The 15,063-nt window shown below is 36.4% G+C and overlaps 1 protein-coding gene across 1 annotated transcript; it reads left to right on the top strand.

Moving 5' to 3' along the window:
• The first annotated feature begins 1,410 nt into the window (after positions 1-1,410).
• On the top strand, positions 1,411-15,012 carry LOC136829736 (ubiquitin-conjugating enzyme E2 S). Its single transcript, XM_067088549.1, has 5 exons — positions 1,411-1,692; positions 4,728-4,875; positions 10,162-10,352; positions 11,352-11,480; positions 14,243-15,012. The coding sequence occupies exons 1-5, from the start codon at positions 1,681-1,683 to the stop codon at positions 14,384-14,386; spliced, it is 624 nt and encodes a 207-aa protein (XP_066944650.1). The 5' UTR covers positions 1,411-1,680; the 3' UTR covers positions 14,387-15,012.
• The last annotated feature ends 51 nt before the right edge of the window (positions 15,013-15,063 follow it).

Genomic DNA, 15,063 nt, shown 5'->3' with positions numbered 1-15,063 from the left:
ACTTCGGGATATAGACTGCCCCTCCTTATATAATTATAGTATTGGTCATGATAGTTCAGGAAGTTATACAACACAAACGATAATTTACATACAGTATATACATATACCATACATGTAAGAGAACAGGACAATTACTGATGGTACGAAATCTCTTATATTCATATTTAATAATTGATTTTTTAATTGTATAAACTAGGAATTGTTTATACGCACAATATAGGGTTGCCATACGTTCGGATTTTCCCGGATATGTCCTGCATTTAGGTGTCAAAATCCTCGTCCGGGGGAATTTTAAAATTTCTACAAATGTCCGGAATTTCAGCTTCTATACAAGTAAAAAAAAAAAAAAAAGACAATTAAATAAAATAAAAATAACAACAATTACGACGACAACAACAACAATCTGTCAAGCGTTGCCAACTCGGCTGCTATAGCTATACTCACTGTTAGCTGACGTTGCTAAAAAAATCTGATTTTTTTTCTCTTGTAAGTGTACACTTTATTCATATCAGCAATGTTGTGGAAAAACAAAAGAAGAGTAAATGGTTATTGCGCAGTTTTCGGTATTACAACAATGATGAAGAATTCAATAAATCAGCTCATGAAAAATGGACCAAATACTTTGAAAAATCAGAGAATACTGAATGTCATTCACAATTGCTAAGAATTGCACAGTTTTTCTTTGTTGCAGCATCCCACAATGCGAATGTAGAGCGAGTAAGTTGAATGTTGCTACAATGAAGGGTCTCTTGACATTACAATACAACTTCCACGAGACGACTTCTGCAACTACATTCAAGATAATCAGCCTTAAGTTAAGGTAAGTTTTTTTTTTTTATTATTTTGTCATACACACACGAGCGTGCACATCAGTGATAGATCATACAAACTGCATTTTTTTAATGTTCAGATATGGCAACCTAAATTTATATATATATATATATATATATATATATATATATATATATATATATATATATATATATATATATATATATATATATATATGTATGTATGTGTGTGTGTGTTTGTATGTCGAAATATATTGCATACAAATTCTTTCAGTACTGTGGCGTCTTAGGAGAATCAAACATACATGACAAATATAAAAGTTTCTTCATAAAAGTATACATGGTCTTACATTACATAGAGCTCACTCATGTATACTACACAATTTCCATTCAGTTAACACCCACCCACCAATTTTCTAAGCATTTCGAGAAAAAACGGTAAACTTCAGAACCTAAAGAATCGGACAAACCCATCACTAACCTTGAAAACCAAACGCGCGTCCATTTAAACCCCCAAACAACAGGTAACAAAAATCCGTTTGCAAATCCTTGCATTTAAATTCATTAACTTCACCACCGGCCAAAGATAACCTCGGTTACTCGGCAAGGCTTTTTAAATAGTGCGGGGGTGACTGACTGAGGTCAGGCGCATGCGCCGTGATCCTCGACGCTGATTGGCTTATTTCGAATCTTGAGTCTCCTCCCCACCCCCACCCGACCATCCCCACCCCCCGCGCCGCCCCCTGGCTCCCCTGTGTCCCACGTCTCATTAAGGCAGATGAAAACAGCGAGCGAAGACGTCGCACTTATTCCTCCGCTGCCGTGCCTCTGTGATATTAGCTTTTAACGTTCGATTCCTGCGGCTCGTCTCGGACGACACGCTTTCCCAATGATGGCATCGGTACGTTAATCTTTCCTCGTTAAGTCGGACGTCTTTCTGCTCAGGTGGAGGAGAAGAAAGCGACAATGTTTTGACAGGAGGGTAAAGCCACGGGTCTCTCTCTCCCTCTCTCTCTCTCTCTCTCTCGAACCTCCGTAACGTTGAGATCAAAAAAAAAAAATCGGATTTTGAAGACAGTTTCCATATCTCGGTTCCAATTAGTGATTAATATGTGTTATTTTTACAACTGAGACTTCGGGATTTATTTCTCAGAGGATTTAAAGTATAGAATCAACCACAAATTACTTTTGAGACCAGTGTATTAAGGCAATTAATTTGGCTGCTTCGTATTAACGGGGTCTTGGACTGTTGACGATATGCAGGTTTAATTTTTTTTCCCTGGAGAAATAACGTCTTTTATGCTTTTAATGTCTCATTTTTTTATATATATTCATTGTTAACGACGTATTTATGTGCAATTTCCCTTTTCGTGACGGTTATTTTAGCGTAGGCTAGTATTAGGCTACCTGGAGGCAGGCCATTAAAAATCAGGGCTACCGTATTTATAATTTATGGTTTATATAATTTAATGTTGATTTACGACCCTAATCTTCCATGTGATTAACCTGCTTTTGAATTAACGAAGGCCAGACGTGGCGTATGTAGGCTATCGTAGGCTCGGCCAAGGTAGGCTACAGAGGGCAGGTCATAGGCCTGTGAAAGCTAGGTACAGGCTGCATAGGGGTTGATCTATAGGTATAATTCTGTAGGTTGCCAATAGGACTCCAGTCAATCAGTTTTGCATGAAAAACCCAAAATTCTATGAAATGATAGGGCATTAAAGAACCCTAAAAATACCCCTAAGTTACTAGGGGTGTTTACTGGTTACAATTCTGCCTTGGCTATGAAGGGGGCCCCAATATTGTCTTACCATATAAGTCGCAATTTGATTAACTTTTTATTTATTTGCGCATAAACAACTTTTTTATTTATCATTTGCGTATGGTGTTTATGGGGTTCAGTATAACGAGAATGAAGAGCTCTTTTCAAAAATGTATGTTACAATTTTGTATCGTTTAATGGCAACTTATAAAGTAACACCAATCTCCAAGCCTAGTTTCATTTTTTAGTTCACTGAGTTAGTTTTAAGTGTATCTATGGAAGGATGCCTTATATAAGTTAGATCCTAAGGCTTGGTCATCTATTCTTCTCTACGGGGGCTCATTAAGTAGTTTTATGAAAAGGCAAAATTATCCATGAATTTGCTGGTTCATTTTAAATAAACGGCCCGGTCCTCCGAACATTTTTATGCAGTTGACAGTCAAGTATTGGAAATCTTTCTCTACTTTTTGTTCCCCAGGTAATTCTAGGCTAATCGTGCTTTCAAGAGGTAGGCTAGATATTCTCCAATAGCTAGGTTGTAATTTCTCTTTATCCTTATCTTTTAGCGTGTCATTTTCATAAGACCTGGTAAAGCTGAAGGACCTTTTTCCATGTTGCTTCCCTCTTAAAATGTTTGAGGTGTCTTGCCTGTAAAAGTTTTAACCCTTCCAGTCTGGGCTGAATAGGTTATATAGTAACTTAGCCCTTGAGCAGGTAGACTTCAAGGTCTGCCAGTTAGAAAAAAGTATCAATGAAAATGAGATAAGACACGGACACATTGTATAAAAAAAAAGTTAAAATATGTTGTACTTACTGCAGCGAATTGAACATAGTGTTTTACCAGGCCTAGTGGAGAGTGACGAAGCATCTTGCTGCGGATGTTTTGGCCTGGGACTTGGGATATTTTTTGTGTGGGTTTTTGACAAAGATTAAAATGCATGTGAAAAATATCACTTTGAAAGAAAAGTTTTTGCCAACTTTCCTCCAATGAATCTCATTGCTTTTCCCCCAGTCACAAACCAACCTTGATTTCAAAACAGTGAAAATTAGTCGTATAAAAGTGCAAAATAGTAAAGAGTGTTAGAAACATAGAAGTACTATTTGGTGAATATCTAGATATTCATCCAAATAAAGGTAGGACATTATTACCATAGAAATGTAGAGTTTATAAAGAAATATTTAAATATTGGTCCTAAACATTTTATTCATAAATGTGTAATCACAAAATTAAACTACTCTAAGTCTGTAATGGTCTACCAGATAATTTTTTGAGGATAAAATAAGCCGAAAGTGAAGCTAGGATGGTAGTCTTAAGCTATGCAGTATTACTCTTTAGTGCTGTGTGACACTCTTTATTGTTTATCTAATTAAAGTATGTTTTCATGTGCTGTCATACACACATAATGGTTTAGTCTGCCTGCCAAAAAAGATGTGTAGATGACCTTGAACAGCGATACATATATTAAATAATTGATGTCAAGTTCATGTACTGTATACTGTATATGAACATTTATTGTATGGTATGGTATTTTGATAACCAGACCTCAACTGATGTTGGATAGCGTTCAGTACTGTATTTGTGCAGGATAGTCAAGAAAGTTACGCTTGGTGTTTCAGGGATTGTATGTAGAACTCGCCAGTCAACTTGTGTATATTAGCCAAAAGTTATTACTAAACAAAATTTTATATTAGTTCTGCATACAGTCTGTGAAACAACAAGATATGCTTTTTTCCAACAGAATTTGCTTTTAGTTAATAGAATATATGATTAATATGTGGGCTGCCTTATTCTTTTCAAAAATCTTGCACCCCTCAACCAAAACTAGTAGGTGTGACCTGTTGACTGCAGGGCAGGATAGGTTAGTGTAGGTTAGGCTAGCAGCCTTGTAACATTGGGCTACTTTTATCTTGGGTAGCCTTTTTGTAGGAAAGGAAGCTGGTTTTATATATTATCTGTTTAATTTATTGTGAAAATGATTCTAGCTAGCAAGTGAAAGATCATGATTCTATTCAGTATGATACAATGATAATACTGTCATTTTGGGATTCATTTGAATATGTTTCTTCTAATTATTTAGATAAATAAAATTTTTATACATTTTTTAAGAGTGTTGAAGTCCTTTTCAATAAGTTATGGGGACAGTGTTTTTAATTCACACCTCATTTTATTTCAGACAAGCAACGTGGAAAACTTATCCCCACAGATATTGCGTGGGGTTTTGAAGGAGGTGACAGAACTAGTCAAGTGTCCGCCAGAAGGGATAAAGGTCCACATGAATGAAGAGGACATCACTGATATACAAGCAACAATTACAGGACCTGGTAAGGATGTACGGAATCTTGAGTTTAAATGGTCACACTGTAGTTTCAAAATGAAAATATTTTTTACGTGTATAAAGTGGAGTTTTTGATCGGTTTGTTGAGTGAAAATTCTCACTCCACACAAGGCCAGTCTTGATTGGAAAAAATAATGCATTGATGCTTCGCAAAAATTGGATAATACTGGAATTATTGAGAATAAGGGTAAGGTGTTTCAAGGAAATTTTATAAGTGTGTAGAGTTCAGTGTTGGTTGAAATTAGGACAGTCACATGAGATGTACGTTACAGGTAAGTTTTGTATTATGTTTTTATTTTAAAGTAACTGCATCATGAAGTAGGTTTGTCTGTCGAATTGGTGCACTAGACATTTACTATTTGTCTAAGGTAATAAGTTTAATCAACATAACTTCATTCCTCCATTTTGTGGTAAGTATTTAGATTTGCTAATTCTCCTGATTTCTTGAGCGGCATAGGTTAGCCTACTCTATCTACAAACATCACTTCCAATGAAAGTTAAATCAGACATAATGAATTTTTTTATTCCTGTATACATGATAGTATAATAGCTTAATTTTGTAAATTTAATGAAGATATTCACTTACAGTACATACCTCTCCCACTCTGTGTAGTATAGTCCATGAAATTTGTTGTGGCACAAAACATACTGACCAATTATGGACTTTGTGATGTTATTTTTTGCCCACTGTGAATTGATTTTTTGTGGCATAAAGCTGGTTTTGGTGGTATTTTCAGGCTAATTAATTGTACATTATTTTCAAGCTAATTAATTGTACATTATTTTTGCGCTTTACAAGTGGAAATTGACAAAAAAGTACTAAATGGCATACTGAGTTTTGAAGAAAAAAAAACTATCAATGGATGGGAATAGGATGAAGTTATTTGATGTGTCATATTCTCTAAATGTTAAATTTTCACTTAAACACAGTAATTTAATGTTGTATGAAGTGCACTGACTTGTTTTTGGTGTTTTATTGCTCTGGGATAAGAGCCTGTTACTGTACTGTACTTGCATTCACATGGCTAAAAAGATGTGGGTTAGGTAACAGGCTAAGCACAGGAATATTCCCTTACGTGTATTTTGCCATTATCTGGTATTTTTGCTCAATGCCAAGAGGATTGTATGTGTGTTAGACCAGTTGCATACGGCACTGGTTGAAGAAGGTAGCTAAAGATCAAATGAAAACAGCAGGTCCTGTGGGGCCTTGAGTTCTGTATGCCTCACTAGCTTCCTCGGTGACTATGTACAGGCAGTTCCCGGATATTGGTGGGGGGTCTGTTCCGACGGCGTGACGATAAGCAAAAATCGGCAATTTTTGGCGCTTATCAGCGCTGAATAGCCAGAAATTGGCGCATGTCGGTGCCGAAAATCGCTGATTTTTGTCGCTAGACAAGCACTGAAAAACTGGATCGACAGTAACTGGGGACTGCCTGTACTGCATTGAATGCGAACATGGCTGTCATTAGCTAGGCAGTCCCCAGTTTACGGTGGGGGTTCCATTCCCGGCAGTGTGCTGTAACCCGAAAAATGCTATAAACTGGAAGATCATCATAACAATTGGAATAAATGGGGGCTTACGGTACCGTAAGTGCCATAAAACTGGGTTATGGCACCATAAAACTGCTTATGGTGCCGTAAGACCGCTTACGGTGTTATAAATCAGGTTAATAGTGCCGCAACCCGGTGACTGCTTGTGCATTGCCAAACCTCTTACTGACTTATAATCCAACTGCAGTTAATCAGCATCCCTCAGTTTGGGGCTCTTTAGTCCTGTCATAAAATCCTACTTATCCCTCCCAAAGGCTGCCCAGAAGAAAGAAACTGTTAGGGAACAAGGCTGACATAATTTACAATCTACCATCAAATGAGAAGTCAAAAACACAATTAGTTTATCTCTTTGTATCTTTTGTTTTTATTGGAGTTTGGGCTATATTTTGGGCATTTATGTAATTTTAGATGACTAGAAACTAAATCATCTTTATAATACCCTGTGGTCAAAACACTTTAATGTATTATTTAAATTCTTTTCATGTATTTTAATTCTTTTTCACTGTGAATTATCCTCTACATGTCATTGAATTTCAGTCCTTTTGCTCATGTTATGCCTTTACGGTCAGATACGTAGAACAGTGTCAAGCTGTTTACCCTTTCTGACCTGGTATAAGGAAGATGTGGCAATGTTTCTGGCTCAACTACACCGTATCCCAATTTAGGTCAAGGTTTTATGAATCAAAATTGGGAAAAGTGGCAACTTCTAAAATGCACTACAAGTTCGTAGTCATTTTGGTTTAACTATAGTACGGTATATATACTTAAAAGGCAGTCCGTTGATCTGTTGTAAACAGAGGTTGCCAGATTATAAAATCATTTAAATATACACAGTCCCCGGCGGGGTTCTGTTCTTTTCGAAAATCGTCGGAAAAATCATCAAAAATCGTCAAAAATCCTAAGAAAACCTGACTTTTAATGCTCTGGGTGTATTGAAAACGATGTAAACTGCATTTTTATTGAGTTTTTCATAAAAAAACCCTTCAAATTTTTATTATTCTGCTGTTTTGGAGCCATATTTCTTCCGTCAGATTGGCGTACGATGCGTCATAACCCTGGAAATAATTTCTGATGAATATATCTGAAAAGTGTCGTAACCTCGGAACGTTGTAAGCTGGACCCGTCGTAAACCGGGGACTGCCTGTACAGTGCTCTCCCACTTTTTCAAAGGGATAGGTTCCAGAACCCACCACGTAAATGCAAAGTCTGCAGAAATGCAAAATCCCCCCTAAAAATGCTTATAACTGCTTATAACTTCCAAATACCCTGTACCCCCTAAACTAAAATGCTTATAGCTGTCTATTTTAAAAGTTCACTGCCAAATTTAACAGTTCAAACAAAAATATAACTTAAATTGTCATACTAAAACAATTTAATATCAATCCAAACAAAATTACACCCCAAACCATCATCCCAAAACACCCCAAGTCATCTTAGATTAGTACCCTTTTACAGCTTAAGTATATACGCCACTAAAATGCTTATAACATTGATTTACTAATTTTAAAGTAATATTAATGCAAACAACCTAAAATATCTATAAAATGTATAATACAAATTAAATGAATCTTTAATACAAATTAAATAAATCTCTTGTAGAACGTTTGACAACTAATCAAGTTACCCCTGTATACATAAGCATAACCGTATTCTCTCATAGTATTGAAGTCATCCTGATTTTCTCTCTCTCTCTCTCTCTCTCTCTCTCTCTCTCTCTCTCTCTCTCTTTTATTAAGAGTAATGTAAGATGTATTTGAAATATTAATGTAAAGTGTTTTTGGATGATAGAGCATACCGTACAATATCTAAAAGATTCGCTAATTTTCATTTTATTTTCCAGTTTGTTTTTACTGGAAAATAAAATGAAAATAATTAGTGAGTATGTAACAGTAATATAATTTCAACTACATCTTACATTACCCTTAAAAAGAGAGAGGGAATTGTAAACCTGTTATGCTCATTCTGGGGCCCAACCTGGAATGAGCTTAATAGATACAATAGTACAGTATATAAGTACACTGTAAATCTTTATCATAAAAATCTGTTTTTAGTCACAAAACCAGTATGAAAAAATACAGTAATTAGTGGCTAAACAATGTTGCTCTACAAAAAAAAGTGAATTAGTGATAATCTTAGAGATACATCCCATAGAAAAAATTTGCGGATTGATGAAAGTTCCCGCAGAAAAGTGAAAGATATGTTCCATGAAAAATCTGTGACAGAATGAAGCGTGGAAAAGTGAAGCCCGAAAAAGCTGGGCAGCACTGTAAAATTTACTCAGAGACATACTTGTGTATATAAGCCCTTCAAGTTTGTAGTCTGGCAGGTTGAATTTTGCAAGCAAGACATGAACACTGATAAAAATGGAGGAAATGTTAAAAAAGTATGTACAGATTAAGATTGATAGATGTAATGAGGCTTGAAGATCATTGTACAAATGGTAGATAGAGAGGTTTAGTGATAAAATAGGCTGAAATCTCAAAGAAAGATAATTTGGGACCTGCAATGAGAAGATGAGGAACAGAAATCAGAAATATAGTAGATCTGGAAGTAGCAGGATTAAGACCAATAATACCCAGAAAACGATGGAGAAAGCTGGGTAAACAAAGGTTTAGACCAGATGGCAGATAAGGGAGAAAGTGAATAAGACAGAAAAGAGGGCAGAGAAGTCATTTCACATTCAAACCCATGAAGGAAAGTTGATGTAAAAATGTTGGTATCGGCAAAGGTGGTGGGAGAGCGAGAAAGGTATGGTAATTTCAATTTCTGTGTACTCTTTATGCCTATTAAAAGTAGCTGTGCACAGTTTCCTGTATATTTCCAGAATTACAAATGTCCTAGGCTATTTTTGTTATTATCTTTAGACAAGTTTTAGTGTGTACGTGAATTGGTCTCGACTTTAGGATGGATATGGGAGACTTAGAATTTTGATAAATGTGAATATAAGTAACTTTTTAATGTACCATAGTGGTAAGAACATAAGTTTGGAGAAAATGGCCATCCTATGTTTAATTTCCCACACAGATCCAAACGTGGCCATCAGAGTTACAACTTACCAGTCAAAACTTTTGACTTGAGAAATGCCTTTTTTGTTGCTTTCCCATCATTGCTTTACAGCAATTTATCTTCTTCACGTGATAAAGGAAGGGTAAAATCAACATCACCTTTCGAGCTAGTAGGGAGAGGAGCTTAGGAAGGAGACTATAAATTGTCTTTGTGTTCGTTCTGTGATCACCTTGCCGTGATTCCTCTCAGCCATTTTAAAGTAGTTCTGGAGTGGAAGAGCCTTACTACAAGGTCTCACCTTTGAGAGCACTACATTCAGTTATTTCAAGTGTAGTAGGTAACTGAATTTGTGATAGATTAAGTGCTGGTATTATAGTTGTACTGTAAAGTTATCATATACTGTGCTAGGAAATGTAAAAAAGAAAATATGAATAGTGTTCAGTATTCATGACATCTTCGAAGGGAGTGTCACATTTCCTTGTCAAACAACACGCGTTGCAGAAATGTGTATTTTAACCATTGATTTTTACCAGTATTACCATTTGAAATCTTACAGGTGCTTTAAATTTGGGGGTATATATTAAAAGAGAAAAATGATTTTGAACTGTACAGGTGCTTTAAATGTTGGGAATGTGTTTTGTTTATTTGGTTATGTTCCATTAACCTATAGGTGCTCAGCGTGTTTTCAAATTTGATATATTTGTTTTCTTTCCAGCTGGGACTCCATATGCTGGTGGAATGTTCAGAGTAAAGTTAGCCCTTGGTAAGGACTTCCCCAATGGCCCACCCAAGGGTTATTTCCTTACCAAAATCTTCCATCCCAACGTAGCATCCAATGGGGAGATCTGCGTGAATACGTTAAAGAAGGACTGGAAAGCTGACCTTGGCATCAGACATGTTTTGTTGGTAAGTCTGTTTTCCAATCATTCTTTGCCTTGCATCCTTGGATTTACTGTTTGCAGAGCTCAGAAGACTGAATGTGTATATTTTGCTCACCCCTCCTGTTATGTTGAAGTCACTAGGTGTGTTAAAAGATTTAGTGGATGATAAAAGCCCCAGAATGGGTGGAATTTGTGCATAAACTGTGAAGGGAAATTAAACTGCTCTTCACATTTGTTCACTTGCAATTGAAATCTAATTTGAAGGCATAGTAATTAGTAAATTGCTAATATGAACAGTATTCTTTCTTTTCCACCATATTCCTATAATACAGTATCGTGCATTTTTTTCATCAATTTATAAAGACTGTAATATTGGGGATTAATCTGGTTTGGAGGTATAGAAAAGGCTATGGAAGTATGGATTTCCAAGTGTTATTTTTCCAGTGATGCAAGTTGCATAGCTAAGATTAAGTTGACAGTTGGCGAGGCTAGAAATTTGTAAATGCAGTTACCATGCTCAGTTGTGTTTCACCTCATTCTTTATTTTTAGTGGTTTAATATATGTATTTTATCTTTTAATATTTTTGGCTTTATTTTCTTGGTTCATATGCTATTAAGTAGCTTTTGGGGGGGTTAAGTATACCTTAGTTTTACCAGACCACTGAGCTGATTAACAGCTCTCCTAGGGCTGGCCCGAAGGATTAGACTTATTTGGATTCCAGTGGTATGGTTTAAATGAGATGTGCAATTGTAGTTACTCTATCTGTTCTCAGATTGTGAATGTTGACACCATTAAGGATTTAAAGTACATACAAGTCTCTCTCCCTTCCTCTCTTGCATAGGTCTGAAAGGAAAGAAACTAAAAAGGAAGAGATATGGCTAGTGTTTAGACGACTGTTTTGGAACCTGGAAAGTGAAGGCATTTTGGAACCTGGAAAATGAAGGCAGACAAAGTGTCAGGTGTTCACGTTATTTTGGATGTTCTGTGCTTTTCATTAAAATGGTATTTTTTTTTTCATTTAAGGTAATAAAATGCTTGCTGATTGTTCCAAATGCTGAATCTGCTTTGAATGAAGAGGCTGGGAAGCTCTTGTTAGAAGCCTATGATGATTATGCGGCTAGGGCCAAAATGATCACTGAGATACATGCGCAGGTGAGTGAAACATTGAGGGAGAATTTCATTTAGGTGACATTTTTCCTTTGTTTACATATATAGAAGATAGTTGCAATTCAAGTTGATGGAAGTTACTGTATAAGTTTTCATTTTGGATAATGTGTTCTTGGTTTATTATTAGGCCTTTAATTGTTTAGCTCGACACATCTTCATTAATGCTCACATTCTGGTTCAGGATATTGTATTCCTTTCCTGAAAAGTCCCCCATTAATCCAAACTAGATACTCATGGCCAGAATAAAATAGAGTGTATTGGAAGGACCGAACTAAAGGGATATGCATCTTAGCACCTTTAAATTTGCATAACTTGGAGGAGAGAAAAATAATTGGGGAAAGATTTTGAATGTCACTTAAACCTGACAGGATGTGGTAAACTGGGAAAAGGGCTAGCATTGGATGTATGTCAAATCATTGATTTTAGCACTTAGATAATTGCAGATACAGTATGTTCCTAGTGTTCAAGTGTAAAACAACTTTTGTTGGTGACATATTAGGTTCCATATGATTCACATAACTCTATTTTAACTAATATCATACTGCCTGGTATGATGCAGTGCTTGGAATGGTCATCTGGTATTCATGGTTACCCGAGGTAGGTTTGGTGAGGCCACATGTATTTATCTTAGGTTGGATGCAATGAGATGGGGCATTTATATTGGTGTGAATCCCAACTCCTGATGTAGTGATAGAGTCCACTGAATTTTTGCTGTAAAGTTGTCTTCAGTGAAGTGATTGTGAGCCAGTCATTTGTTGAAATTTCAAATCTGAGGTCTCTGGGAGTGAACTGAAATTGGAGATCCTGGACAAACCATTGGCATTTCCAGGATGGTATAACTTGCCATAAAGAATTATGCGTCCCTTGAGTTAAAGATTTAAAGTGACCTTGAATTTGGGAAGAAGGACAGCTGACACTGGTATTGAGACTTTGAGTGCAACTTGTGAATGACACTATCATTCCATTGTGCCTCAGAATACAAACAAGATGATGTAAATCTCAAATGAAATGTCCAATTTTATCAGTTATGGTGGGATTTATGTATCCTCTTCAGGATAGGTCATTAATCTTGAGATGTCCAATTCCTGCAGCTCTCTATGGTGGTATCTAATATTGTATGCATACCCTTTGGGATAGTGTCATACAGCTTTCATGAAGAGCTAGAAACATGTGTGATTAAATTGAGCATTGGAAAGTTGTCAGACAAAATACTTTTAAGTTTTAAGGTTGTAACTCATGTAGAAGACTTTACAGATGCCAGGTGATGGCTTTTCCCACTTCTTCATGATACCCTGGGATGCCGTGGGAAGATCATATTGTCCGTGTGCAAATTAATGAGAAGTTTGGTGTTCACAGCTAGACAGCAGGCTGAGCTCTCAAAGATTGGGATGAGATATGGAAGTTTGAAAAGTAGTGGGCACAGAAGTAGCAGAAGACCAGCTGAAGGGCACTAAAAAATGAAGATTTGAACCATATACAAATGCAGGCAAAAAGCGCAGTAGACAATGTAGAGCATGTATGTTGCTGTAACTGGAAAATTTGGCAGAAGCGTCAGTGATGACAAGGTATACACCAGACTTAAAATAACAACTTGAGGCAATAGTACTGCAAAGTAGAGGATCACAGACTTTAGTTGAAAGATGGCCTCCCATTTTTGGTCGCATGTAACATATTAAAGAAAAAGTGAGATGCTGAAAGGGACGTACTCTGGTGACAATGAAGAATGTAGCCCAGCTAAGGCTTTTTAATGAATGGAGGCAGATGATGAAGTCGGTGGTATGCTTTCATGGGATGGAATCACTTCTGAAATAGCAAGTGCTTTCTTCCTTGAATATTTAATGGTTTGGCCCCTTGACACTGAACAGTTTGTAAAGCAATTGTTTGTTAATTTAGGCACTAGAAGCAAATTCATGTGAGTCACAGTAGCTAAAATTTTGATCCAAAGGTTTATTCAGACCTTTCAGTATGATTTTGAGAGGCATACTCATATCATGTAGAAAGTTATCTTTTGGGTCTCGAGATAGATTTTCTTGTCAGTTTTCATTGGGAAGCAAGTGGCTGGCAGGCATTTGTTTTTAGCCTGCAGTTAACCCTTTAGAACACTGAAGATACACTTATGCTTCATCCAAAATCAGCCAGTCATATATGATGCCTTTGATATTTATTTTTCGTAATGTATTACAAAGTACAAGTATTCTGCTATGAAATGGTGCCAGAATAATTGAATATGACTACAGTAGTAACTTCACAGACTGAATAAAGTGAAATATCACTGGGGTGCCATCAATGCATCTCTCATGGTGCAGAGTAGGCATTACCAAAAGATGTTTGCATATCCCTAAGGCATTTAGCAGCACCCATCTTTTAGCATGCTTATCTCCATTCTCACTTCCTTTCTTCAATTTTGTCGAACACCTCTATTTCTTCTTTGTGCAACTATGAGTTTTTCTCCAAGTTTCACCTTTAGATCTTTAGACTCTTATACTGTACTCCATCTCTTATTTTCTGGATCTCCCTCTCTCTCTCTTGACTGGAAGTGTAATGAGATGGCTAGAGCAGCCAAGGCTGTACCATGATGAATTTTTATCAGTTTCACAGTGTATTCTGTACCAGTTTTTAAGGATATCTTTGTGTCACTTCTCTGGATTACAATTTCCATTTAAAGTTGTGATTTATGTTGTATTAGATGGTACAGTGATTGAAAATACCAGTTAAGAATTGTAACCAGGTCTTGTGTTTATTTGCAGGGTCCTAAAGGGAAAGGGGAACCTAGTGGCGAAGGGTCCAGTCAAGATGGGCCTGTAGCAAAGAAACATGCAGTTGATAAGAAAATTGCAGCTGATCGTAAAAAGTTATTAAAAGACAAGAAAAGAACATTAAAAAGATTATGAAGTGTTGCCCGTGTAGAGTTCGTCACCTCAAAAGTGCAAAATTGGCGCCCCAAAAAGGTGTCCTTTTCTTCCCATAACTTTATCTTTTCTACGAATTACGGATTGAGGCCTCAAGTATTTTGGCACTTGCAGATTAATTTTGTTCTCTGACTCTCCAAGGTTTGCCATGCTAAATACTCAAGATTTCAGTCCTTTGTATTTTTTACAAATATTTTCTAAGCTTTTCCACTTCAGAAGTGTCTGCTTACGACATAACGTTTAAGTTAAGTAATGTCTCGGCAGTTTAAATTTTAAGGTGGTTTGGAAGGTTTTATGTTTTATTGCCTTGTCAAAGTTTTTGCTTATTTGAGGGCGTGATTGCGGTCTAGTATGTAGGGGGTGAGAATTTGCATAAATTGGCATCCAAACCATGATTATAACTTTTAGTACTACATTGTATCTGATATTCAGATACAGGCTTTTAAGTGAAGCTGACATAATCAAGCAGTAGTGTCTGTCACTGTCAGTCCAAGGGGTGGAAAAGCCTCCTATTAACTTTAGTCTCGAGTTCAATAAAATATATGTGAATAGGAACATGCACTTTTATGTATAGTAATTTAAGAAAAAAATAAATGCACAAAAACCAAGTAAGGATTAAATTACCTTCCGTTGGTATGGGTCTAAAGGTGGATTCGTCT

The sequence above is a fragment of the Macrobrachium rosenbergii genome, chromosome 45 (genome assembly GCF_040412425.1).
Source record: "Macrobrachium rosenbergii isolate ZJJX-2024 chromosome 45, ASM4041242v1, whole genome shotgun sequence".
NCBI classification, from domain to species: Eukaryota; Metazoa; Arthropoda; class Malacostraca; order Decapoda; family Palaemonidae; genus Macrobrachium; species Macrobrachium rosenbergii.
The sequence above is the reverse complement of the archived record's forward strand: the minus strand, read 5'-3'. Positions and strand labels throughout refer to the sequence as shown.

Coding starts and splice junctions, on each gene's coding strand:
- LOC136829736 (XM_067088549.1), top strand. Junction 4,876..10,161: donor AGCAACAATTACAGGACCTG/GTAAGGATGTAC, acceptor TTTTCTTTCCAG/CTGGGACTCCATATGCTGGT. Junction 10,353..11,351: donor GCATCAGACATGTTTTGTTG/GTAAGTCTGTTT, acceptor TTTTCATTTAAG/GTAATAAAATGCTTGCTGAT.